The sequence below is a fragment of the Wasmannia auropunctata genome, unplaced genomic scaffold (genome assembly GCF_000956235.1).
Source record: "Wasmannia auropunctata unplaced genomic scaffold, wasmannia.A_1.0 LD336095.1, whole genome shotgun sequence".
Classification (NCBI taxonomy): Eukaryota; Metazoa; Arthropoda; class Insecta; order Hymenoptera; family Formicidae; genus Wasmannia; species Wasmannia auropunctata.
This window is the reverse complement of record NW_012026795.1, coordinates 1941316-1967563: the sequence shown is the minus strand read 5'-3', so window position 1 is coordinate 1967563 and position 26248 is coordinate 1941316. Positions and strand designations below refer to the sequence as shown.

The following is a 26248-nucleotide window of genomic DNA, read 5'->3' as shown; positions in this document are numbered from 1 at the left end:
ATGTGTAAATGTTACGAAGCGAGATTCCACCGCTAATGAATTAGGAATGAACCGTGTAACATAGCTGGAGATCCAGCGTTTATGTGCTTCCATAAAACATCATTCCGATCGTAACAAAAAGTGTCATCTGTAAGGTACACGTACAAAAAGTTTTTTTTTACACATTCGAATAAATATAATGTTGACAAATAAATAAAAATCTCAGTTCTCCTCGAACTGAGCAAACTCTCACGTGCGTATCAACGATCAATATGATTTTTCTGCAATTGCACGCTATCATACGGAGGGCAAAAATGCTATTGCCTGTCGAAACTATAGATACTTTCCAAGGAAACGAAACGAAGGATTTTACGTAACACGGATGTTACACCAGGGTTTTCCCTCGACCTCGAGAGTGTCTTCCTTGATTCTGGAAAAATCGGTTCGCGAGAGAACTGTTCCGCCGCTTCTTGTTTGCCTTGCCGAGCGCAACTTCGTGCAACTTTCAAAATTAGATTATGCCCTAGTCAGCACTCGAGGATACTCCGAAATTTTACGCGGTCGAGTGAAACCAGTTCAATTGCGATTCTACGTAGGAACGACTTGCCCTAACCAGCCTGCAACTTTTAACTGTTCCCTAATATCACAGTCGGAAATGATTGCGATACGAAAAGAAGAAATCGTCGTCGAATGAACGACGAAAGATCGGATGAAGATACGATCGCTCAACAAATATTCAAGAAAGCTAGATCTCCTGAAAATTTTTCCAAAAATTTTCCGGAGAAAAATCCAGAGAATGGAAACGAATTCCTTTTTATCCGCCGGGTAATGCCGACCCTTCACGTGCACGGTGCAGTTTCCGGCACGGTGAGACGTACAACGCGGGCAATCCAAGTTCTCGGGAAGTCGCAAACGGCACACTGTACGGCCCGGCAAACTTCCGGAATATAAAATAAACGCGCGGCATAGCGTCATAAGAGTGAATCGGCGCACAATCGAGGGAGATATTCGGAGAAAATTGCAAACGTTAAAGTCTACATGTGATATTTTATGTGGAGGAAGCTTTGCTACAGTTTCAAAATAAAATCAACGCATGCGGCTGAATAATTATGACATAATAAAATATACAAAAACTAATGGTAAATTAGAAATAAATATGTTAATAAATATGAAAATACACATTAGAATATTATCTCACAAAATAATAGATGTATACCGCTAGTTTCAAACATTGTTTGTTTGTTCACTAGAATAATACATATCCGATAAATTTCACATTTGTGATAATTCTCCGATTATCCAATCAAATCCAATTCTATTGGATTCAATAGAATTGTGTGTCTATATACCGGACATAGCCACCAGTCGTATTTTCCGAATGCGACATTATCTTCGCATACAGTTAGCGTATGGAAGAAAAGTATTGGAAAAAAATTATTTTAAATCGAACCATTTATTTTACCAGCGCGCGTTTATCTCCCTTGCCCCATTTTATATACAAACTACACAAAGACGCGTTCGTAAACCGGATTGCATACGATTCATCGCTATCACGGTCTCTCCTTCAATTCATCCGCTGTACGTCGATAAAGGGAAGCGTAAAAAGCGACGTAAATCGGCGCGCGGAGCTGAAATGCGGAACGTCGTTGCCGACGGAGCACCAAAAAGATGATGATGCCAGGTTTCGCGTTGAAAGGACACCACCCGAACAAAGCAAACAAACCTAGGTTTCTCTCGCTGACCTCTCCTTCCGGTCCCCCCCTTGCCACCCCTAGCTATCTGCCCCTTAACGCCGACGTCGCGATGGCACGGCGCGATACAGCTTGATAAAAACGCAACCGTGAAAACTGACGGGGAACACCCGGCATGGGAGTAGTCAAGGTAACGGTGGTTTATTTCGTGCTACGAGTAAATTACCGACGCGCAGCGAAAGCGGAAAGCAGTCGAGGGAGGGTTAAACAGAAACGCGTGGCGAAGAAAAAAGCAACGAGCGCAAAAAGCGTGTTTTCGAAGGAGGATAGGTAAAGCGCCCGCGCGTTCCGCCGCATTCCCCCTTACTCCTCCACCCGCGGAGCTGCCGCGCGTCATCACGGTGCACCACGTGCATGCATCGCACACGCCTCCGCGTTTGTCGACAATACCGCCGCGAATGTTGTTAATTGCAGCGTGCTGGCGGAGCAAGCTTTTCCCACACACGCCCTCGTCACGGCTGCGAAAGTTTGTCGACGCGGCAGTTTAGCGTTTTTGCGGCGAGTGAAACAGGCGAGATATTTCAATACGCGTTTTCCGCATCCCGACGGATATCGCGGTTTTTTTTCTCCCCTTCCCCTCGTTAATCCTTAAAGAGCGACGTATCCACATTTTCCAAATTGCCGTATAAAATGCACCGTAAAATTCCAATGGAAGCGCAACAGACTTCGTTCCGACGGGAAAAGGAGCAATTTTAGTGCCACAGAAAAAATATAAGTAACAAAAATGAAAATCTTATAAAGAACCTACGATTTATGTTTTCAGATATTATATACTCTTAATTTAATGTTGTGTTGCATGTTCACAAATTCGTGGTGGCAAAAATGTTGCTAAATAAAAAATAATTAAGCTAGCCACATGCGGTTCGTGCAAAGAAAAATGCGCCAGCACACGGCGGAAAAATAAGTGCGCGATTTGTTAAAGTTCCTCGTTTAGTATTCCGAGTATGAGGAACAGCAGCTGTGATGAATCTCAATGTTTCAATGTCCAATTCCGCGCGAGCCGTTTCTATTATATCTCGACAATTTCGCTTAAAATTTATGAAAATACGTGGGCTTCGCTACAAGGCCTCGTTACAGCTTTAATATTAAAACCGTCTCGCATAAATCGTGCGATTCGAAAAACTTTCAGGCTCCATGAAAAATCTCATTCGCGAGGCAAGCGCGCGAATATGGAACGCACCTCCGTTGCGCGCGCGAGAAACCGCTAATATCGTTAATGACGCGCTTAAACACGCCGTTTTTCCGGCAAATCTTTTTACGGCTCGGCCGTAATCTGCCGCTTATTCTTGCAAATCCGGGCCCGGGGATGTTCATCAAGCTGGCGATCCCGCTTGGCCGAGTTTAAAGTGCAGCACGGCGGTGCAACGAGTGCATTATGACCGGTCGATTACATCCGTGTGCAAGACATGTTTTCTTTTCAGCGCGCACACTTCTCGCGGTAGCTATATGGAAGATATACCGGGGATGTTTTGCCGAGCTTGAGAAGTGTCTCTTCAAACTTGATGATAATCTTTCTCCAGCAAAAATTTCATAGATGCTTTCCATATTCTCCCGAGTTTCGAACGCAAAATATTAAACTTCAAACTAAACTTACTGGAATTAATTAGAAAATAGGGATATTTTACTTGTTTCTATGAAATTTAATCCTTATCAATATCGTGTAATTTGTATAATAGCCAATAATTTTGCCTCGACTTCAAATTGCGCAAAGATAAAGTCGTCTTGAGATTGATCAAAGCGTATGTTCCAAAAAGCGTAGTACGAGCGCATCGTGCATGCGCTCCGCGTTGCATTTCATCATTCTGCGTTTCGCATTTCTTGCTTGAAAGAACAGTCAAGGCGCGGACGGTTTATTTTGCGCCGGGGCGGAATTGCGAGGATGCAACGGTGCAGAATACGAGAGCAGAAAAAGGCGGCGTGGATAACAAGAAGCTTACTTCAACGGGAAACGCGCCTATAACGTCTATCCGTCTAGTTTTAGCGTACCGCAGCTGTTAATTGGCAATGTAAACAGGCGCAAACTTTTCGGCGTTCGTCACAGCGTCCTTTGATTACGACGTAATTAATGTCAGTGTCGTGGATGGCGGGATTGTCAGAAGTTTCGGCGCGTTTCACTTCGACGATCGCGAACGTTGTCTGAAAGTAGATTAATGATCAAATATGATGCGGTTACTAGAAAATTTGATTACAGTCCCTAACTGCATATTATTGCTTGTAACAAAAATTTTCATTACGCAATTAAAAACATTTTACTCACAAGTACATTTTCAAAAGTGGTGATTTCTAATATAATTATTACATTGTACATCTTTTCACTTCTCTTAGTTTTGGATAATATTAGAAATGTTAATCATGTAATGTAAATCAAAGTTACATACACAAAATAATACTATATAAGTATTATATGAGATATATGTATACAGATATGCGTACAGTAAATTTTGCATTTAAAAAATATGCACAATATTCATTTTATGTAAGAATCTTTTTCTCTCTCTTTAAACTTAATGAAATTCTCAAGTAACAGATGGATATATCACGAATGTTACATCATAATAGCATCACACTGATTGATATTACAAACGCCGGCAATTTAAGACCAACTGAAATCGCGCCCGTTTCGTCCCAGATATAGAAAAAAGACAGTATCCTCGACAGTATCCGACTTTGTAAGAAGTTAACGCCACGCGCGTAAAGCATGATTGCGACAAGGACATGGTATAAGATGTCGGGCCACTTCGCGGTTCCTCTCGTCGTCGCTTTATATTCCTTGCGGTTCTTGCCAAGAAAGGATGAACGATGCTCACGGCAGTTTATTTCGCGCCGTGGTCGCGCATTAGCAGTCAACTGGAAACGCGAACGAAAAAACGCGGGCGCAGGGACGAGACGCGGCAACGCGGAAAAGGGCATTTTCAAGAAAACGAGCCAAGGAGCCGCCTCGTTTTCGGGCCGTTGCACAACGAACGCCGACCACCGCCGACGAACGTGTCGTTAATTGCTACCGCGGAAGGCACCGCAAACTTTTCGACGCGCAGCGCACCGCGCGCTGAAACGGACTTTCGTCGCCGAGAAACTTGACGGTCGTAATTAATGTCGCCTTTCCGCGGCTGCGAGGAAACGCAGAGCGAGAGTGAGAACGAGGACGAGCTGCAACGACGAGGTGCAACGACGAGGGCTGCTCCGGAGAAGTTTCAATACACAAGTTGCCGGCGATCCCCGCGAGCACGGCGCGAGGACGTCGTAGATATAAACCTCGTGAAACAAGAAGTTCCCGGAGGCGCGAGGGCATACGTAAATGGGAAACAATGCGGAGTCGGGCATTACTTCTGCTCGCGAACCGCTCGCTAACAATGCTCGGCAGCCTCTTTCTCGCGCTACCTTTTTGCGACTGAAAATGAAATATAGAACGGTCGGCCGCACTCTCTCTCTCTCTCTCTCTCTCTCTCTCTCTCTCTCTCTTTATCTCTCGCGAGAACTTAACGCCATCCGCGTGAACTTTAAGAATGGTGCGTTCTAATTTTAGATTTTTTAACATATAGTATTTAACACGTTTCTGCTGCTAGCGATAACCTTACGGTAGGGACGTGATTTGTAATGATAATGAATAATAATGTCTGTGCGGCCAACTTCTTTTGCAAGATTCTTCCCTATATAAATTTCCGTGAAGTTAGCATCCCATTTTTTAAATTTCAACGTAATCGATAAAATTATGTATTTCTTCTCCAAAAAGTTCTGAAGTTCCTGATAGCTTTCAGAAAAAAGTTCTGCAGTTGAGAAAGTTATACATAGATGCAGAAGAAAACTCAAAGTAATTTTGCAACACAAGCCCTTTTTATATACACAAAAATATTACTACAGCTACAAAAATTCAGCGCTAGTCTGCGAAAAGATAGGTCACCATTCCAGGCTTAACAATGCATGTACTACTGCAGTTTCGAGAGATTTAATACTTAAGTAGCTATGCGAGAGTCGAGCGAATCCCCGAATAAATAGTCAACTGTATAGAAAAAATTTCCATAGTTATTCCCTGTTGTGACCAATCTCATCGCTTCAGTTTCCGTTTAATTTCATTAATGTCTACCTCAAAGATTTCGCTGTATATGATTTTACATTAAAATACTGATTGCGTTCATTGCTCAAAACAAACGTATAAACTCGTTATTGCGATTCGACAAATATATATATGTTTTATAAAAATTAAAGAGATCGCTTTTAACGCGTCAAAGAATACCCGATAATCCCGCTTAATCGCGCCGGAAATTTTAATGAATTAAATAATGATTTGTATCGCATGCAATTAACTGACGGCGATGTCGCGTCGCGAACGGTATTCAACTGACTTTTAATGGACACATGGAAACACGATGCGAATAAAGTCAACGAACGAGTAATATCCGGGCGCGGCGCGCTAGTATCCGTTGAAAAGCTGGATTTCTGTATTATGCCGGGAATCGAGCGGAGCTATCGTCGTAACAATCGGCATCAATCACGGACATGAAGTGGATTATATCGACGCCGGCTTATCCGCCCAGTTGAAAATATCGTCAGACGGGATCTACCTGCCGGCCTTTGCGCGCGTACAGGGAATATCGAACCGTTGCGCGTTTGCAATGTAAAATGCGCAACTTCGCATCGTCATGTAAAATGCGCCGTATTCATCAGTACATAGCACGCGACGTTAAATTAGACGACGACGGTGACGACGGGGAAGATGAGAATGAAGATGAGGACGACGTGGGCGACGAGGACGAGGACGATGAGAACGACGGAGGACGACGAGAATGACTACGACGACGGATGAATGGAATTTACGAGGGGAAAAAAAGTGGTTTAATTGTCGACGAGATACCGGCGCCTTGTTAAGAGTAATGTCACTAATATTTTCTTCCGCGCGGAGCAAACGATGAAGTCGTTACGTTGGAACGGAGCCAGACTCTAATTCGCGCCGCCGCCTCGCGAAGGAGGAACTTCACGACAGCCAACGAGACGGGTAGATCGAAGCGGAACATCGCGTCGCGGCGGCAAGAATACGCGCGGCCGTACGACGCGGCTGCGCCGCCGAAAACACGCGGAAAATGTGGTCCGTGGTCGGATGAAACTTCCGTAAACACTGTGGCACGACCATCGATCCCAGAGACTCCCATCGAGCTCCTATTTAAATCCTCTCGAGTGGAAAGAGAGAAAGGCTTTCATTCGTGCACATTACTCTTTAACGCAAAGCCATCGGGGCTATTTTCCGAAGCCGCGTGGAAGCGGCTTTCGCGACGGGGGAAAGCCGACATCGGGGCTACGACGGCGTCTCGACGCCGAATCGCATCCCCCACATGCGCTAAAACATCCACGGAATTTATATCTTACCGCGGGCGGTAGATTAGCGACACGATGGTAGATATGCATTTTCCATGGCATCGGTCGAAAGGGGAAACTTTTAATTAAATAAACGTGGCGGGGTAGAGAAAGCATCTCCCCGGGTTCGAAGCACCGTCCGTTTGATCCACGGCGTTAAGATTACACGCAGGCACCTATACGTCGACGAAGAGACATTCAACAAAATTACTTCGGGCTCGAAATTTTCCGAGAAATTGGAAACATACGACTCCCCTTCGCTACTAGTGGCTCACAGCCGTTAACCGAGAGCTTCCGAAAGTTTTAACTAAATTCAACTCGGGCGCAAGGAAAGTAAAAAGTTACGCAAAAGTGTTAGCGCGTCCTGACTAATCCGTATACGAGAGTTAACATGTACGAATATACACGTTTACGGTGGCATGTTATTGTTAGTTATATTATTCAATCTCATAATTATGCGCTGATTCAATGAATATTCGTAAAAAACGAACGATTTCGACTTAACTAAGTGCAGAAATAATCCGTCGAATAAATTTCAAACTCAAAATTCATAAAGTTCTATTTTCTAAATTATTCTATGCGATTTCTTCTACGAATACCGGGTTTTAACAGGCTTAAAGTAAACGTTTCTTTTGTATAAATTAAAGAAATATGTTTGATAAAGTGATGTTTGATGAAAAGATTCTGGGCAAATTATATGCCTCAGTGATAAAAACAAAATCTTATTCAATTAATTCCAAGACTTTAACAGCTTAACTCGAAATTTAATTAAAATATACAATGTTGAAAATCCTATCATTTTGGAAAGGATGGCGTTCCATTAAATTTCTGGCGAAGAGGATTAATCTCTGAATACGCGCCCAAAGTTTAATGCAAACGTCAGAGAATAATCTGCGTGTAATGTATAATAAGAGCACGTGCCGCGCGATATGCATGACGCGTACGCGTTGATATCTTATCATGCAACAGACTACTCCACAAAGACTATTTAAATCCGCCACTTTACAAAAGAATATCGCACAAGGACGTCCAGACTTATAATAGCCATGATAATAAATGGTGATGCTCTAATAATAAATGACGTTATCGGCCTTGTTATTTAGGTGCCATATATACGCCATATTTGTATACGCGAGGTATATATATTTGTTTTATAATTTGATAGACACAAAAATATCGATGCGTTTGTGAATGCCGAGACACTGATTGCATTTCCAAAATTCGAGAATATATCAATATTATTCGGAAATCTATCACAAAATACCAATTCTTAAAAAACAGCAAAAATTTATATCTTATACGCGATTAGTTATACATTATATTTTCTACGGTCTAAATTTTTAAAAATTTGTAATGAAACAGCGCATTGAAAACGAAAGCGTTTATAAAATAAAGAAGAATTTCAGGAGATTGCATTATTGATAAAATGTGCAAAAGCTATAAGCACAAAATAATTAGTTGTATCACATATAAACTTTCTTATGATAAAAAGAGATTAGTTTAGCTAATTTGTAACAATGCCATCTACAATCTGCTATCTACGTGATATCATTAGGGTACAGCGGGATAATTTGATAATATTTCATTAGATCAATGTCTGATCTAATGAAATGTATCTTAAAATCTCTTATTTTTCCGAAATTCTTGCAAATGTTTACTGTTATCCAAATTACCCCACTATTCAAATTACCCCGTTGTACCCTATATTATTCAAATGCATCAGAAGATGGTCAAACAATGTGTTTCTTTCTAACTGAATAACGATTCAATATAGACAATTAGTGAAACAATTCTGTTATTGGAGTGTTTGGGTTTAAATGGCGCGTTTTACAGAAGCTAAATTCGCATGAGGCGATTTTCCGCGCTTTCACATTCTATAGGTCACACGATGCAAAACAGAAGCATTACGGAGCCGGAATGCATGGGCCGTCGCGAGCGAGGTTGCTAGCGACATACAGTAGGCGAGGGCGAATGGAAAAAGGTCTTTTCGAGAGAGGTGGAAGCGGGCGCGCCCCCGGGGAATCGTGCCAAAATTGTTAACGGCCGGGGGACAGCCGTGTTATAGGTGGCATGTGCTCGCAATCGGTCGTCCGGCGGGCGAGAGAGAGGTGGAGACAGGTGGTCGGCGGCCCTGAGATACCGGTCGCGGAACTGAGACCGCTTTATTGAACTCACACCCGATAGATACGCTGTCCAGTCGAGGCATGTGCGAATCTATCGGGACTAAGCACGTCGAGTATCGACGTTCCGTTACTACATCGATGATGCTAAAAGTCGACATGCCTCAACGTGGATTGACGAGAATTTTACAGGTAATCGTTAGACACTGATCGTAGAAATTGATAGAGCTTTTAACAGAAAAGGAAAAATCTGTATAAATATTTCTTGAGCAGATGGCAAATGATAAATACTAATATTTTTCAATTAATTAATCCATACACGGAGAGAATTTTCTTTTAAAATTTACCCTGAAAATCATGTTAATTGTGAGACAATATAGTATTTAGGTAAATTTTACTGTGCACTACAATAAATTTTACTGCGAAATCTTATTGTAGTGCACAGTAAAATTTACCTAAATACTATATTGTCCCATAATTAACATGATTTGCAGGGTATAAATTTAAAAAAAAATTCTCTCCGTGTACTTTATATTAAATGTTAACCATCTAAAATCTAAATTATCTATAAAATATTGGTACGGTCAGAAATATTGCGCGACGTTTCCGTCCCCGAATCCATTGCAGAGAGTTCCGTTTCTCGTAATTCCTCGCCGCTCCCCTCTCCCTCTCCCCGTTTCTTATTGTACGTACTAACGAACGAGAAGGACCGGACATGGTGGATTCTCTTTTCACGGTCCTCTCGCGGGTTGTGCGCGCGGGAAAAAGAATCGAGCGGAACGGAACGAAAGACGGAATAATAACACCGCGGGACATCTGCGGTCGGGCAGAGATCGAAATACGAGATGAAGGCTTTCGTCGTTGTCGCGCACAAAGCGCGGATACAAAGCGCGGCGCGCCGCGCGCCGTGATACACGCGGCGACATAGGCCAGACGAGACACACCCGATAGATTCGTTCGCGCACGGCTAAACAAACATCTTTTCGGAGGCGGCGCACGAGCCTGCCCAATATAAGGTGTACGAAGGTAGCGTATCCGAAGAGGGTAAGCCAGTCGATACCTTTTTTTTCTCTCGAGCGAAGTAATATTTCGCACCAGCGAGATACACTTCGACGAGCGTATTTCACGCTCGAAAGTACCGAATTATTTATCGTATCGATAATATCACGAGATCGACTTGAAATCTTAACTCGCGCGCACGGGCTTTTCCCCCTGCTATTTACGATCGCGACGCGCGAGAGATAATCGAAATCTCGTTCTTAAAATAGACTCAACAATACTAGTAGTTATAAAATCGGATCTAGCGATCGTACATAATATGATAACAGAAAAAAGAATGCGAATCTAGCGCAATCATTATACACATTCATATTTGGCAAATTATTTAATACAGCAATTATTCCGAAAAGTGTCTTAATCACAAACAAAAATTGGGAAGAAATGCAGAAAGATTAATCTAAGTTGCACTTGACATGAATTCCATTGATTAAATAACCAATGAATATTATGCACGCAAGAAAAAATCATCTTAATCAAAGACATAAATGGTAAACCAAGTTTTTTTTTCTAAAGAAACTCGCGCGTAACGGCATCCTAACGCGATGAGAGGTTAATTGGAATCACGCGGACGTTAATTAAGTATCGATTGCCGAATGCTAACGAGGCACGCATCTTTAGTAACTCTTAAAGAAACGTCATTATTCGTGAATACTACCCTAAGTACACAGACGGGATTCCTTCGTAACGCGAGTAAGCAGAGAGATACAGCAGCGAGAGGAATCCCTCGGAGATTTCAGACACGCTTTTTACGTCTCTTCACGTCTTTCCATGGGGGCCTTTGCTTGTTCGCGCGTACGCGGCCGTTCTCTAAAAGGTCAAAGGGACCACGTCCTCATCTTGAAAACATTAATGAGCTGCCTGCCGCCGACGACGTACAGCGTACGATATACACGCTGCGCGCTCCAGGATGCATACGTCTTTCTCGAAAAGGCGCGGCATCGAGGTAAAGCGGACGAGAGTCGTGCCCAGTTGTACAAGAAGCTACAGAAATACCTCTGAATTTATTGCGAGTTTTCCAAGGATTCGAAATTAGGAGAAAAATTTATGTAAACGTGCACCGAAAGGAAACCTCGTTTATCACAAAAACAAGCTTCAATGTGTCCGAAATTTGCAAAATCGACAAAATTCGATGAGAGAACAAAAACGCCTCTTCAATCGAGAATTAGACATCGCAAGAATTAAAATTTAGAGATTATGAAATCGAGATTATTAAATGGGATTAGCGGGTATTACTTGATCAGCACGTTTAATAACCGCTCAAATACTCCAACTTTCATCAATTTTATATTATCTAATATCTTCAACAAGCTCTCAAAAATTTCGAGAATATACCACCGTCATTTAATAGCCGAAGGAATACATGTCGGGCGACACATGTGTTGCACGTACGTGGACTAACAGAGTCTATCGACTATCGCGCAATTTAACCTGCTTCGAAAGTTCCGGCCGATTCGCTGCAAAGCTGTCGGTGGCACGCGAGCGAGCGCGGAATTCCCCCGTCGGGGGAGAAACTCGTTTATCAAAATACAGTTTATCCGAGATTACAATGATCCGCCGCGTGTGCGCGGGCGCGCGCGCGCGCCACCGTTGCAGCATTGGATAGGGATTATTTAGAAGAGCCATAAATACGCTGCATTTAAACCGTCTGACGAAGGAAAACGCGCGGCGTAAACGAAAAAATGTTCGTTAGGAAAAATTTTCCCGCGCGTGCGGGACATTCCCTGTAAAACCGCTTCGAGAAACTCTCGACCTTCGGCAGGGCGAGAGATAACGTTCCCGATGGAACTCGTTGACAACCCGAACACGAAGCTCGTATCCATTTTTGCTCGGCGTATGAATGACGTAAGAGCGGAAGTCAAACATTGAGATTGAAAGGAATTGATACCATTAGTGTCACGCTCCTGTATACTGATATGCGTATTGCATATTTGAGAAATTTCGTAGATAAAAATGATGTGCACACGAAAGAACAATTTTGCTGAATCCAGATTTGAAAATAATGTTTGTTCAATAATCAAAATAATTTTGTACAAAAGTCAAAATGATTGCTAGAATATTTATTAAAAAACGTATATTTTATAGCAATGCTTATCAGTTTAACTTTTCAACAAATTATTTTGATGATTCAGCAAAAAAATTATTTTCAAATCTGTTTTCAGCAAAATTTTTAGACCTTTCAATAAAATCGTTCCTTCCATGCAGGGGAAAAATGCTCTCGATTTCCAACATTCGATTTCGTCAATCTTCTACTCATTCTCATTAACAGACGAATGGCTTTGTTGTCAAAAATGTTGAAAAATTTGTTGAAAGAACTTTACGATTAAAAATGATTTGATGGTAAATTTTGATATAAGCATCAGTAAGGTAAAAATTGTTCAATTAAGGAAAATTCAGTAGATATCACTAATGTCGCATGTAATTAGAATATTCCATATCCGACGGGAAATTTTCTTTGTGTATCCGCGTATTATCCACGTATCATATATCGTAACTTTACGACATGTACCGCGCTATGCGACTTGTATGTGGAATATATCCACTGCTACGAAACACGTTTCGAAATACGTTATGATCAATACTTCACATAGTTTTGACGCTTTACAGTCCCTGCAGCGTAATTACGCAGTGATCGCATTATAACGGCCACACACGGTACACTATCGATTATCGATGCGAGTCACGTTAATAAATAAGCGATTTGCGAATTGGAAAACGCACGACCAACCGGCGACAAAACCGTACTTAAATCGGCGAAGCGCGACGGCAGGGCGGACCGATAAAGCGAAAAAGGAGTATGAGAAGAAATGCCTCTCTCGCTCTCTGTCTCTCTCTCCCCTCCCCCCCTCTCTTATTCTCTTTACTGTGGAATTGTTCTAGATTTATGAGCTCCAGGAGTTCAGCCATTCAAATTTTTCAACCGCTCCTTCTTGCCTCGGCCGCGGGCTCTCAACCCGACGAGGCGCAGAAGGAAACCGATATAGAAATGGAGGGAAATAACTTCTCTCGCGGAACGGCGGTGGCGGTGCATGGATCGGATATTGATGAACTCTAATAACGTCGATATAAAAATTTGTAATGCCCGTCTGGTTCGATCGTTAGCGTAAAAAATTGTGTCGCTATCACAGCAGATCGTTAACGAAAAAGCTTGTGTGTCGTTTATATACCGCATTCAGATTGTATTGCACTACCTGTTGACATCAATATATTTCTCGAATTTGTAGTCAATTTTTTTTCTCGGGTTCAACACAAAGCAATTACCGTGATTGCACAAGATAATTTAAGTGCAAAGTAAAGCTATGCCAAAATGAAGCTTCACTTGAAACTGATTTGATTCCGAATTCATCGACGAACATGTCGTTAATAATAGAGTCCAAGCATGACAGTTTATGTACTCTCGCAATGTACTCCTAACTCCATATACGACATCAGATTCCACGCCAGCTCTCTTAATAGCAAACTTCGTATAGTCGCGCTATGGCGATAGGAAACGCGCGAAATAAAACTATCATTAAAAGTTGCCGAGCCGGACGAAACTTATAATACTGCGGTAAGATATACTTTCGTTGGGAGAACTTCACCAATACATCCGCAACACATAATTCTAACGGTACGCCGAAGCAAAAAAAAATAAGATTCATGAATAAAAGATACACGTTGACACAGTCCATGCTTTTCCGGGAAAGTCTCTCGAGAAGCATCTCGTCGCGATTATGCGAAGTTCGGTTCACTGACAAAGATTTTCTCATTTTGCTGTGGTATAGTTCCATTAAAAGAATTTTCAAACAATGTAGAACGAAGTTGAAACAATTCGAAATGACTGTTAAGATTTTTTTCAAGAAATGGACAACCAACTTTTTTCTTCCCACAGATAATTTTGAGTCTCTGTTCTATATTATATGTATTAAATGTATTCTTCCGAATGGAGAATCTACTAAGCACATGAGTTTTAATAAAATTCCTATTTATACCATTCAGGTTTATATGGCTAATGTATAATCAATTGTACGTGTAGCAATATACAGCTAAATAATTCTCAACTAATGACAACATAATTATACACGATATTCACATCAAAGTATCAAGTAAAATATTAACTTCTTGAGATTATAGCTAAGAATTCATTACTGCTCACTAATTTCTGTTACTTTCTCTTCGTATAATAATAAAACTTGGTTACATACTATAGAGTGACTTTTATTGCCGTTATCTTGTTTCATCTTGGGGTAACTTAATTGCTTAGTGCTTAAGGTTTTTAGAAATCCGATCCTAAGGTCATAATGGATATTCTCTCTCTCTCTCTTTCTCTCCTCCACCTCCTCCTCTGTCTCTCTCATTCCCTTCCTACCTCTTCTGACTTAGCATGGAACGGTAATAAACGTTTTCTCTCTCCTTGTATCTTATCGACAAGGCTCTTCTTCGTTCTCCTCGCAAAGCTCGAATTACATAAAGCGAAAAGAGTTGCCCTCTCGAAGGTTACGCAGTATATATACATCGACTCGATCTCGTATAGTTCTTTGAAAATTAAAATTGAGAACACGCGATTCCGAGCTACTCTTGAATTCGTGTTCTTGACATTTCCACCGTTGATCTATGCACGCGTGTTACACAGCACGCTACCGTATGTGCGCATATTGCAAACGCACGTACCGATCTGTATCGTGTATCGGGTGGAGCCGCTCGCTCACTGCACCACGATAATAATTACCGCGTATACCGGTTCGGTTGCATTGAGATGCGCTCGAGCTCGGCATAACATGCTTCGAGGAGGGAGATGAAATGAACGGAGCATAAAGACAGTAAAGAAGGAAGAGAGAGAGAGAGAGAGAGAGAGAGAGAGAGAGAGGATAGAGAGTAGCGAGAGAGGACGAGTTATAAGAGGGCAGAATCAAGAGAGAGAAAGGGAGAAAGAGGGAAAGCGGTAGTACCGGTCCGACGTGTCCTCGTCGAGTACTTCGGGGCACGTAGGTAGGTAAGCGTTGTCTTACGCCACGGCGATGCTAGTGCCACTGGATACCAAGAGTATTCCCCGAGCCGGCTATTTTCATCCATTTACCGTCCGCCAGCGCGTGACAGAAAACCTCGAGTTTTCCTCAACGGAGCTTCGAAGAGCGAAATTAATCGCGCGTCGGTCTTTGCGGAAAATTCTCGATCGCTCGTTCTGAATGGTCTCGGTTCAGTAAAAAGAAAAAGCGGAATCGTTTGGTGGGAATTGATCAAGAATCGAGGTACGAATTTATACTGCGTTCTCTATTTAAAATCGATCATTTCAGCAACGATCATATATCAACATTAATTCTTATAACAATTTCTGTATTTATATAAACAAGATTTTAAATATTTGTCGTCTTGACTTTTTAATATATAATTTTTACCTGATATTTTTATACTCCTGTTTAACTGTCTAATGATTAGATCCTTTACCTAATAATTTAACCATCTAATTTTCGTATTTAACGATCGTAAATATAATACTAACGGTCAATGCAAAAAATCAAAATAAAAAAAAAAATACTCAAGACGTCCCGCAAGAGTATAATTCAACGCTGCCGTTTTTTCGATTTTAAACGTCTTTTATATCGCCAACTGACGGTTTAGTGTGGCTCAGGAATGCAGAAATACGACAGCACATACTCGGAGGATATATTAGGATCGTCAAAGCTTTTATTTCAGCTACGTGGCGGATCTTGTCGGAACGATCACGAAAACACCACGTGTCGGATGAAATATCGAATCTTTTATGTACGAGGGTTTAAGAGCGACATATGCGCGGGGTGCATACGCGTCCCCACGCGTCGCGACGCGACGCCACGCAGGGTGCCACTGGATACGTTAATTCACATAATGGCCCGCTATATTTCGCCCCGCATAGGAACCTAATTCAGGTGTAATTTTCCATCTCGCGCGACTGCGTGGTATCAGCCTTCTCCCCCTGTGCTACTTTGCTTCTGCGTTAATTAAATTATCGCGACACGCCGGCACACAAAGGCAAAGAAATTAGTGCCAATTTGAGCTGATTCACGGTTAAAGTCTTTCGGTCGTCTAGTCAAAGCAGATAAGAAAAGTCCCCGGGCCTAATAGGCTTCAGCCCGTTGGCATTATCTCGGAACGTAAAAGTCGTATCCGAACGAGAATACGATATCCCCCGCGGCGTTATCGCGCGACCGGAGGATTTATTTACACAGACACCCACGCATCTACGTTTATCACCGGAGTTAACGTAACTCAGATTCCCATCCACTTTTGTCGAAGAAACGGCAATAGCGGTGGCAGCGTCGCGATATCCAATCTCTAATTCACATCTGACGCCCGCGCGGATTTAGATATATGCTCGCGTTTCTCAGACAGAGTTTCAACGTTTCAACGCGCCCCTCCAGACCCCTTCGAGTCAAATTTTGCAAAATCTCGTAAATCTTGTTTAATTAGATTTAATATTTTACATATTTTGTACTTTGAGATACACAACGTTCATTGTTCATTCAATGCATAATGGAAGCAATCAATGCGAATATGAATAACGTATCGAAATTAGATATTGGAAAATCGAAGTGTCGGTTGGATTAAATTATTAGCTAACTATGCATAAATCATTTTTCTTTCAAATCAGCGAACATTTTGCCGCCGATGATGCTCCGTTTTTACACGAAGGTAATGATTAATCGTTTTTATCGACAGGACTTTTAGCAACGCCGGGATTCACAGCTACAAGAGAATTCTCTCCGGGAATCGATGATATGTTAATGAGACGATAAATATTTATGCCGCGCGAAGGCCAGTCCGCGATTGTTACGGAATTATATATAGGAGTGTCATCTGTATTAATAGTTAAGTTGCGGGAGTCGGAAACTCGCGTGGAACAGACAGTTCCTTCACGGTCGGACGAATTTTTGACGATCGCAGAAATGAACGGAGAACTCTCTCGCGGCGAGAGGAACTCGGCTGGCATATTAAACGTACCGCCTCCAAGCCGCGCGCGATAAACTTCGGAAACGCCCGGCGTGTGCGCTCGCGCGCCACTATACAATAATTATAATGTGCAGCTAAGAAACAAGCTTGCGGAAATTAGAAGGGAAATGGGCCGCGGTAATTTGAAAATGCAGTCGTAAGCCTCGAATAACTTCGGGCGCTTGAGATGCTACTACTACTTTGCGCGATGCCGCACAATCTCGGATCTCGGAAATTGTTACGAGCTTTTTCACTGCCTCGAGGCTTCCCATTAATTCGGCGTGTTAATACGGAAAACGTGCGCGTAACGAATGTCATAACAAATACATTACCGAAGCTCCTCGTTCTTAACGCCTACGGCGTTTACTTCACAATCACGTTGAACACCGCGAATTATGCATGATCCACGCTACAATAGTAGCTCTGACACATCTCCTTGATACATATCACTCATTTGCTATGACGACATAATTCAAAAATTGTCATTTGTCAGTTGCTTGCAGAAAAAGAATGGAAACATGAAAAAAATATGTATTTAAAAAACATATTTTTATTCTCTACAATAATTTATTACATCAAAATTGTATGTTAATATTAAAAATTTTAATAATTAAAAACATTGAAATTTACTTTCTGGAACATAAATTTCTTGGATTGCTGAATTGTGTCGTTATAGCAAATGAGCGATATTATAATGTATGATATAAAACACAGTCAACTGTTTAGAAACTTACATGAACCACCTACAGGAAAACCAATTAAACGAGAATATTTGTCAAAAATTGCATTTTGTTTATCGTAATGTCGGATACACGATTTTTAGCGGGAAACAAGAATCGCGTGGCACGGACATTCGATTGCGAAAATCTCGTTGGATTCGCCCGCGCGCGTTGTTTTTGACAAACGCAAACGTGCAAAGCAATTTTTCGACGCGTCACCGTGATAGCTACGGAAAATCTAAACGTACGCAAACCCCTCGTGTGTGTCCGCGTTTATCATTTTCCGTCACTTCTTCGTTCCCCCGCTCGTATAAACGCTCGCTCGGTTCCGTTCTCCCTTGCGTGCGCGGCGCCGCGACGACGTCGGCTTTGACGCTGCGACGAACGGGTACGGCTCTTAAGCCGCTTTTAATCTTTCGCTCGCGTACGTGATTCAACGTTGCCGCAGGAGCCTTCGAATCCCCGTCGAGTGTAATAATCTAAACGTGCGAGACACGTCTCGATTCGTAGAACTTGGCCGGATCAACTCATTCTGCTCCGTCACCAAAACCGTATCACTAAGAACCAAAAAGGAGGAAGAAAGAAAATTCATTGATTACGTGCTCTCTTGGGACCGCGTCTCCTAATGTCCGGCATTTCTATCGGCAGATAACTTGCTGGTGGATGGGTCTATACAGAATTTCCTTTTGTGACAGTATTGATTCAACAGAAAAGGCGAATACGCTTACATTGTTGGTGAAAAGACCTAAATCCACAAAATGCGATACAGAACGGTGAATATAAATTTATTGTGCGGAATAATGCAAGGACGTATCGAAAACGGATATTGTGATATGAGAAAATAATTGAAAAAAAGTGTAATAAATATATAAATGTATTAACGATTGAGGCAATAAGTAATGTAGAATAAAAAAATTATTATGGAAAAACGTTATATAAATAATATAAATAAATATGAATGAAGAAATTAATCACGCAACAAATTATTGTAACTATTTTAAGTAAAATAAAATTTTAAACGTAAAAAAAGAGGTGAAAAGGCGAAAAGCAGGTGAACGAGATGAGAAGCAAGCTGAAAAAGATAAGAAAAGAACAACAATCTACAATAGCTCTTCTCCCTCTCGTTCTTCTTCGTATCGCTGCTATCGTTCTTTTTCTTTGACTCCGCTCGTGATACCATTTCCAAGCTTGCAACGGGCTGCACAGCGAACGAACGGAGCGAAGTGAAAGAGAGACAGGCGGACAGAAAGAGCTACAGCGTTTATTATTAGGTTGCAGGATGCAGAAAGGATTCTACGCGGTGTATGCACGGTGTGTACGAGGCAGTCGCGCGATTGATCGAATAAACGGAATGCACTGTGCTTCCGATGCGTTAATCCGAGAATCGCTATTTCGAGGAGGAGACGAGCAAGTGCATAGCGCATCCATAAAAAATCCAATGCGCGCATCATGCGACACGCATTAAATCGCGAGCTCGTCCAGATGCAAAACATGCACCGAGCGAGGATTACGAGGATTAGTATGTTCCACGGTCAACGGAGGAGTTTATGTATTATGCATCGAAATACGATAGCAGGCGTGATGCAAAAAAGAACCGAGAGAGAGAGAGAGAAGCGTCTTCGCGAGATTTTAGTTTACGATATCGAGGATGTTGTTGCACGGAACGCTTTCAAGGTGCGCGCCCCACTAATGCACCTTATGTCACACATTATCAATTAATTTCGTCACCGTCGCGCGTCTTCTTGATAGCTCGGGCTTAATCCCGTAAAGCGATATTATATAGCAGCGGCGAGCCAAGTGCTGCGGCGCCCGACCTCCGTGCCGCCGTGAATTTCATATCGGGGCATTAACGGTCGTTTATTCATCGTTTAATCTTTGCGCGGCTTTTTCACACCTCGCCGCTCTAAAGTCCGACAATGTAAGTACGCATAGTTTTAAACTCCTCGAGACGGAACTTCGGGACTTTCGTATTCGCATTAACGGGTGCGCGCAATGCGAATGCCGGCGGGAGCCTCTGTGTGCGTATGCCTGCGTCGGTATGCATTATTACTAGTTACATGACGTAGTTGCTGCTACAATCTCGAAACTTTGGGCATGAAACTTTAAATAGAAATTAAACACGGGAATACTAATGGGACGGGGCAACACATATCTGCGTTAAGATTAGCCCGCACGTACATCTAATCTGTTTCATTTGGAGAACGTCTGGATTCACGTAGTAATCTTCCGGTCCGATCTTTCGGATATAATTAAAACAGTTTCGACGTAACTATCGAATAATTAATTTTGTATGCGCGACTAATATACTGAATCAATTACGACTACATTGGCAGAAAAATGTAATACGACGTAAGTTTTAAATATAAAATTTAAAAATATTAAAAGAGGATGTTAAATTTTGACTGTTTTTCGACCAGCATGAAGAAGTTCCGAGATGTATAAATTCTATATTACATTAAAGAGTTACGGAGACGAGTGATGTATCTTGGGAAAACATCGAGGATCATAAGAGAAATCGTGATCAAAGATAATAAAAGTTTGATGCTATTACATTTATTAATAAAAAGTTCTACATTTATTGATCAAATTGTTTGTGTGGAAGACATCGAGAAAAAACATCGAGAATTAAACAAGGACTATATTGTTACTTAACACGTATAACTTGGAGGGGATTTTCGAGCGATTGATGAGCAATGAAGAGTTCAATATAAAATAATTATTCAATTTTTCTGATTTCGAATAATGAATATACTCATCAAGTTATGCGTGTTTAAGTAACAATTATACAGTTACCTTGTTACTCAATTCTCGATGTTTTATTTAACGATTTTTTATCAATAAATGTAATAGCATTTTTCTTGATCACGTTTCTCTCACGTTCCCGATGTTTCCCTTATATAAGATAAGCAATACACCACCTGATTTTAAGTAATCCTTTGATATGATACATCTTGGATTCTTCATGAGTTGGCTGGAAAACAGTCTCTCAAAACTTAACGCTCTCCTTTCAAAATATTAAATGCCCTAATAATAATAACTTTTACTTATTGTAACTATTCAACGCTTTTATTCATTCAAGCAGATTGGCTTCGCCAATTGCACGTTTTACGATGGCAAAAGTTCTTAAGTCGAGTGCCGATGCAGTCATCATGATACAAAAAACTCTTGCAGTCTCGCTTTAACGAAAAAAAAACGCAACTTATCTTCGAAATATTATAGTTATTATAATTGTCGTCATCCAGACTTCTTGCGTCATTCGCATAACACAGTGCTTCAGTGCAACAAGAACATTGATTTTAAGTCCAAGAGTTACCCAAACAAAAAACTTGTCTCCCTCCCCCTATCAATCAGTAAATCGCAAAGTGCAATTTCTGGTTATCGTAAATAATTACCTCAAACATCTTACGATTGGAGAGAAAATTTTGAATTTGCAACATACACCGAAGCATAAATAGAACACTTCCAAACTTTATATTATAATTTATCGAATAGTTAACGTAATATTACGTTTATAAACGACCTCTCTATATCGTTATTCAAAACATACGTAAAATAATTAAATACTCTTATTTTATATTCGCAATTCGAATAAAAACATCGCGTAAAGGAGAAATTTTGAATTGGAAAATATTCAATTTATCAAATGTTATCACCGTGATAATTTTCATTAGCCGCTCGTGTTTAATTGTTTACAGGAAGCAGCGTTGTATTCGTACACGATCAACAATATTCGGATCTCAAATGAATTAATATGGAACACCGCGTAAGTAATAAATCCACTGTGTATCTTTGTCATTAATGATATCATCATGCTACCGTTTTTTTTTTTCGAATTTTTCAAAATTATGTTGACAAAACATGACGAAACAATAAATTAATACATTGTTCCTCTTCAAAATAATTTAATATGTTGTTTCTTTTATTCAAAATAAAGGTGCACATGCGAATATATGGTGTACCTCTTTATACAAATTAATGTAAAATCAAATGTCATGAAGAGAATATGTCCCTTCGCAAATCTCATTCAAAATAAAAGTATACACGCGCATGATAATTTCTCCATAGAATTTTCTAATACAAAATTAAATGTCATAAAGAGAACAAGAGTAATCACGTAAAAATAGCAATCTATGTTTGCTTTCGGATGAATAGAAAAGGAGTTAACGTCGCGTTAACGAGAGTTTTTCTACGTAAAAAGTGTCGGATTGCAACGTAAACATTTCACGGGAAACCATCTGACGTATGGGTGAAAAAAAACATAAAAGGCACGCCTCGCGAAGAGGGGCGCGTCCTTCGAATTCTTCGCGCGGAGGCAGCTGCTCGAAAATCGCGACGCGATAATCTATACGAAATTATTGTAATTTCGAGAAAGAGAGGAGGGGGGACTCACCTCGCGGAGCATGCTGACGGCTGCCGATGTCCCGACGTCGTCCCAGGCGGTATCCTCCTGGCCGAGGTCACTAACTAGAAGAAGCCCGTGCACATCACCCATGATTCCCTCGACTGGCGCGTTTCACGAGACGAGAAACTTATCACACTCTGCGGGGGCCTGCTTGCGTACCGCTGCTACGGGCGGGCGCACGTACACACACGGGCGCGCGAGATGAACGAGAGAGAGACAGAAAGGAGAGAGTGAGAGAAAGAGAGAGAGGAGAGAACGCGGGCGGAGGACGCGAACGGCGGCGACGGCGGCGTCGGCGGCGGCAACGGCGTGATGGTGCGGCGATCAGGGCGGATGCACCGAGTGCCTCGACGATCATCGCGTCATGTCTCTCGAAGCGTGGCGGCCGGCCGCGGCCGCTGACGACGATCCCGAAGCTGCATTCCCCGAAGCTGGAGGCTGGAGGCCGGTGGTAGCTTCTCCTCTTCGTCCGAACTCGCGCCGCGAGTTCGCCTCCACCTCATGTGTCGCGCGCTGTACTCGTCCGCTTTGAGTTCGCGCGCGCCGAACTGTATACGAGTTACGTCGTTGTTGTTATCGTCGTCGTCGTCGTTGTCGTCTGCCCGTGGACGCGAGACGATGAATTTTCGGAAACACACACTTTCGGGGCAACGGGGCGTTCACACTGTTGTCTCTACTCTCACTACCACTGTCCGGCACGGCTCGCCGATTTACGCGGAGTACGCGTGTCGTGATCTCACGACCGAGAGTGTGGATCACAACGCTCTGTGTTACGTTACACGCACACACGATACGCGAAGAAGAGAGACGAAAAGGCGCGTCCACCTCGCAACAACACGGCGAGCTGCGGAGTGCGAACTACTGTGATCCGCCGCACCGGCCGAAATCGCAGTAACGTGATGGCGCCGCGGCAGGAGCACGACTGAGAGCGCCGCGTCGCGCCACCGACGGTACTACGCCGAGTCAACGGCTCGCGGCGTTACGGCAGGGACGATGGAGAGGGAAGAGAGTGAGACGGACGGTGCGTGTGTCGGAGCACTCGGAGCACGGGCGAGAGAAAGAGAGAGAGAGAGCGAGACGGAGAGCGGCGCGTGTGCGAGTGGGGCCGCGCGCGACATATACACAAAGGCGACGACTACGCGCGCGTATATACTGTGCCTCACGCGATAGGCGGTGTCGCGGTCCCAGGGCCGCACGGTCGCTGCTATTCTGAAGGGGGGGGGGAAGGCATGGAGTATACGCGGTTACACAGCTCGCCTCTCTCGCACGGGGGAGCGAAGTCGTACACGTTTCCGAGAACAAGTAACACTTGACTTATAATCTCGATCTCGTCTCCCGACGCGGCCCGTTCGCTCGACGCTGATAACGCCGACGACTAATTTCGCGCAATTCACAGACTCGATATAACGCGAGCGTCGAACGAGTACGACGATAAAATATGAACTACGCGGCGAATTCAAAATGTAAACAAAACGCACGAATTTCGCTCGCCGAAGGTCGCGGTCGGCCCGACAGCCGGATTATTATTTATTCCTGTCCCGTCCTTCGATTATCGAGTAACGACACTAACATCTCGAGTATACGCTCTTGTAATTATCTAGTCAGCAACCTTCGAACGTGTTGAACGGGCACATCGAGGTGCATCGCGCATATGTATATATAGGTCTATGACACTTTTCGCGACGGTGACGAACAGGTTTCTGGCTTGCGAGCAAGGAAAGCGCGTCGCGATGTCGACCGCGCATCACGAGTTCGCCATGACTGCTTTCTTTCGCGCGATTTCGCAGCCAACTTCAGATCGGTCTTGTTAGTGTAAGTACGCGCCGTATGTGTCGCGACGTATCGCGGTCGCGCGTCGCGCGTCGAAACGACTTTTCGCTCCGCGAGCAAGAATCGCGTCTCTTCGCTTTGATAATCAGTCAAACTGGCGCGCGTGCGAACGCATTCGGGAGTGCCGAATGAGGTATCGCCGTTGGCGTGCTATAATCATCCGAGCCAGAGGGACCGTTGATTAATATCACGCACGGTACGTATTACTCGCGCCGTGTCAAAACTTCCGCGTAAGTAATGGCCGCTCCCTCCCGCCGCGTCCCTCGCGCGCGTCGCGTGCCTAATATAATCGGGGAGAGTGCGAATAGATGGACTGTCGAGCGACGCGCCGCGTTGTAACGTGTCAATTGAGGAGTTTACGGGCGTTCGTTTGCGTTATCCGACTCGGTGCAAATAAACAGACGCGCGGCCGTTAGAAAATCGACCCGCCCGAGGTATGTCGTAACGTAAACACCTCGATATCGCGCGACCCGCTCCGATTCTCGCGCGCAAAGTTAGTCGTAGAAACGAAGCGTGGACATTTCGTACATTTCTATCCGTGATACGTGAATGGACTGCTCGGAGTGTATCGCGTCGCGAGTGAATAACGTGAAATGAATGATGGACTCTCTCCAGGAATCGAGGACCAAGGAACCGGAGCGGAGGCTGTTTCAGGCACGGCGACGACGCTGCGTCCCATCGTTGCGAATCTCCAGCTGCGCGAAGGCGACAAGGTGGGTAAGTGCCTAGATACCAAATTTTGGAACTAAAAAGTAAGCATCTTCGACATATGTCGTTAAAACGGAGATTACCTCAAGTATTTGCAAATCACGATTTACGTGATGAGTCCGATATTTTTACGTGCGATACGTTACAATTTTACATTAATTATCGGATACTGCAATACGATTTAAATACAACAATTTTCTTTTGTACAAAGTATTAATTATCGCTGTCAGGGAATCGCCAGCGCGTAGATTTTCATTATTTACTTGTTTTAAAATGTCAGTGTTTAAATATATGTAATAAAATGACTATGTTAAATAATTATTGCAAATTAGAGTCTCTTTCGGTCGTTACGTAATGTGCATTTTCATTTTCTACACGCGCTATATTCAAATAATAGCGTACCGTTCCCGACTTCAAAGGGGTAAACGCGAATTATAAAGACAATTAGCCGTTGCGAAGAGAACGTTCTGAAAACAAAGGGGCGAGTGTAATAATCAATTGTGATGATGAATGAGAGTAACGAAAGTTCTCTTCGCGCCATTTCCTGTATTTTCTCGCATTTCTCTCGCGCAGTGATTAATTGTACAACTTAACGATTATATTCAAACGGACACGATGTGAGCGAATCTTGCTATCGTGTCTCGGTTAAATGAACGATTCTCAGTTATCCAATAAATGGCGTGAAACATTAGATTGGAAAATCGGCGTGCGCTATCATGTTTTCTCACGTTCGATATTTGATGCAGATATTTGCACAAGGATGGAATTCATACACGGCCGTGTATAATCCTTCCCTTTTATTACGCGTGAACTTTTTTCCCGTTGAAAACAATTAGAAGTAATACAGTAGCAACAATACAATTTTTTAAAATAACAATTAATTAACTTTGAAAGCGTTACCGACGAAAGAAATGATCTCTTGAAGGTAAAATTTAAAAATTCGCATAAAAACATATAATGAATATTTTTAATTAAATTTCTTAATTATAATTATACTTTTTTTTAATATAAATCCACCGTCGAGTGTAAGTAGGTTTTTGAAATTGATTTTGACGGTCGAATTGCATCGATATGCAAATTTGCAAAATGCGTTTTGCATCCGTTTCTCCATTTTAAAGGGTTAAATACGAGACAATTGCCCATAATCCTTTCATCGAGATTCATCGTTTTTACCGCGATAGTTGCGAGCGTGTGCGCATCTATTACACACATAATTTTGTCGGGGGCCACGTAGGGGAAAAGAGGGCAGATGTATCCTCGAGCGAGAGTCCGGCCCTGCGGGGTGTAATTGCCGCCACCCCTCCGGGTTTCATGTCGCAGGGCCGGCGCGACCATAATTCGTCGTCGATCGCGACGATTGCGGCGACTGATTGCGAACGCGATTTAACCGAG

At 42.7% G+C, this 26248-nt stretch overlaps 1 protein-coding gene across 1 annotated transcript in view; it reads right to left on the bottom strand.

Annotated features, from left to right (window-relative positions):
• LOC105462691 (insulin-like growth factor-binding protein complex acid labile subunit) overlaps positions 1-22539 on the bottom strand; it is a 202842-nt gene extending 180303 nt beyond the window's left edge. The window contains exon 1 of the mRNA XM_011709493.1: positions 22307-22539. Coding sequence (XP_011707795.1) covers positions 22307-22408 — 102 coding nt within the window. The 5' untranslated portion in view covers positions 22409-22539. The remainder of the gene's footprint in view (positions 1-22306) is intronic.
• Between the last annotated feature and the right edge of the window lie 3709 nt (positions 22540-26248).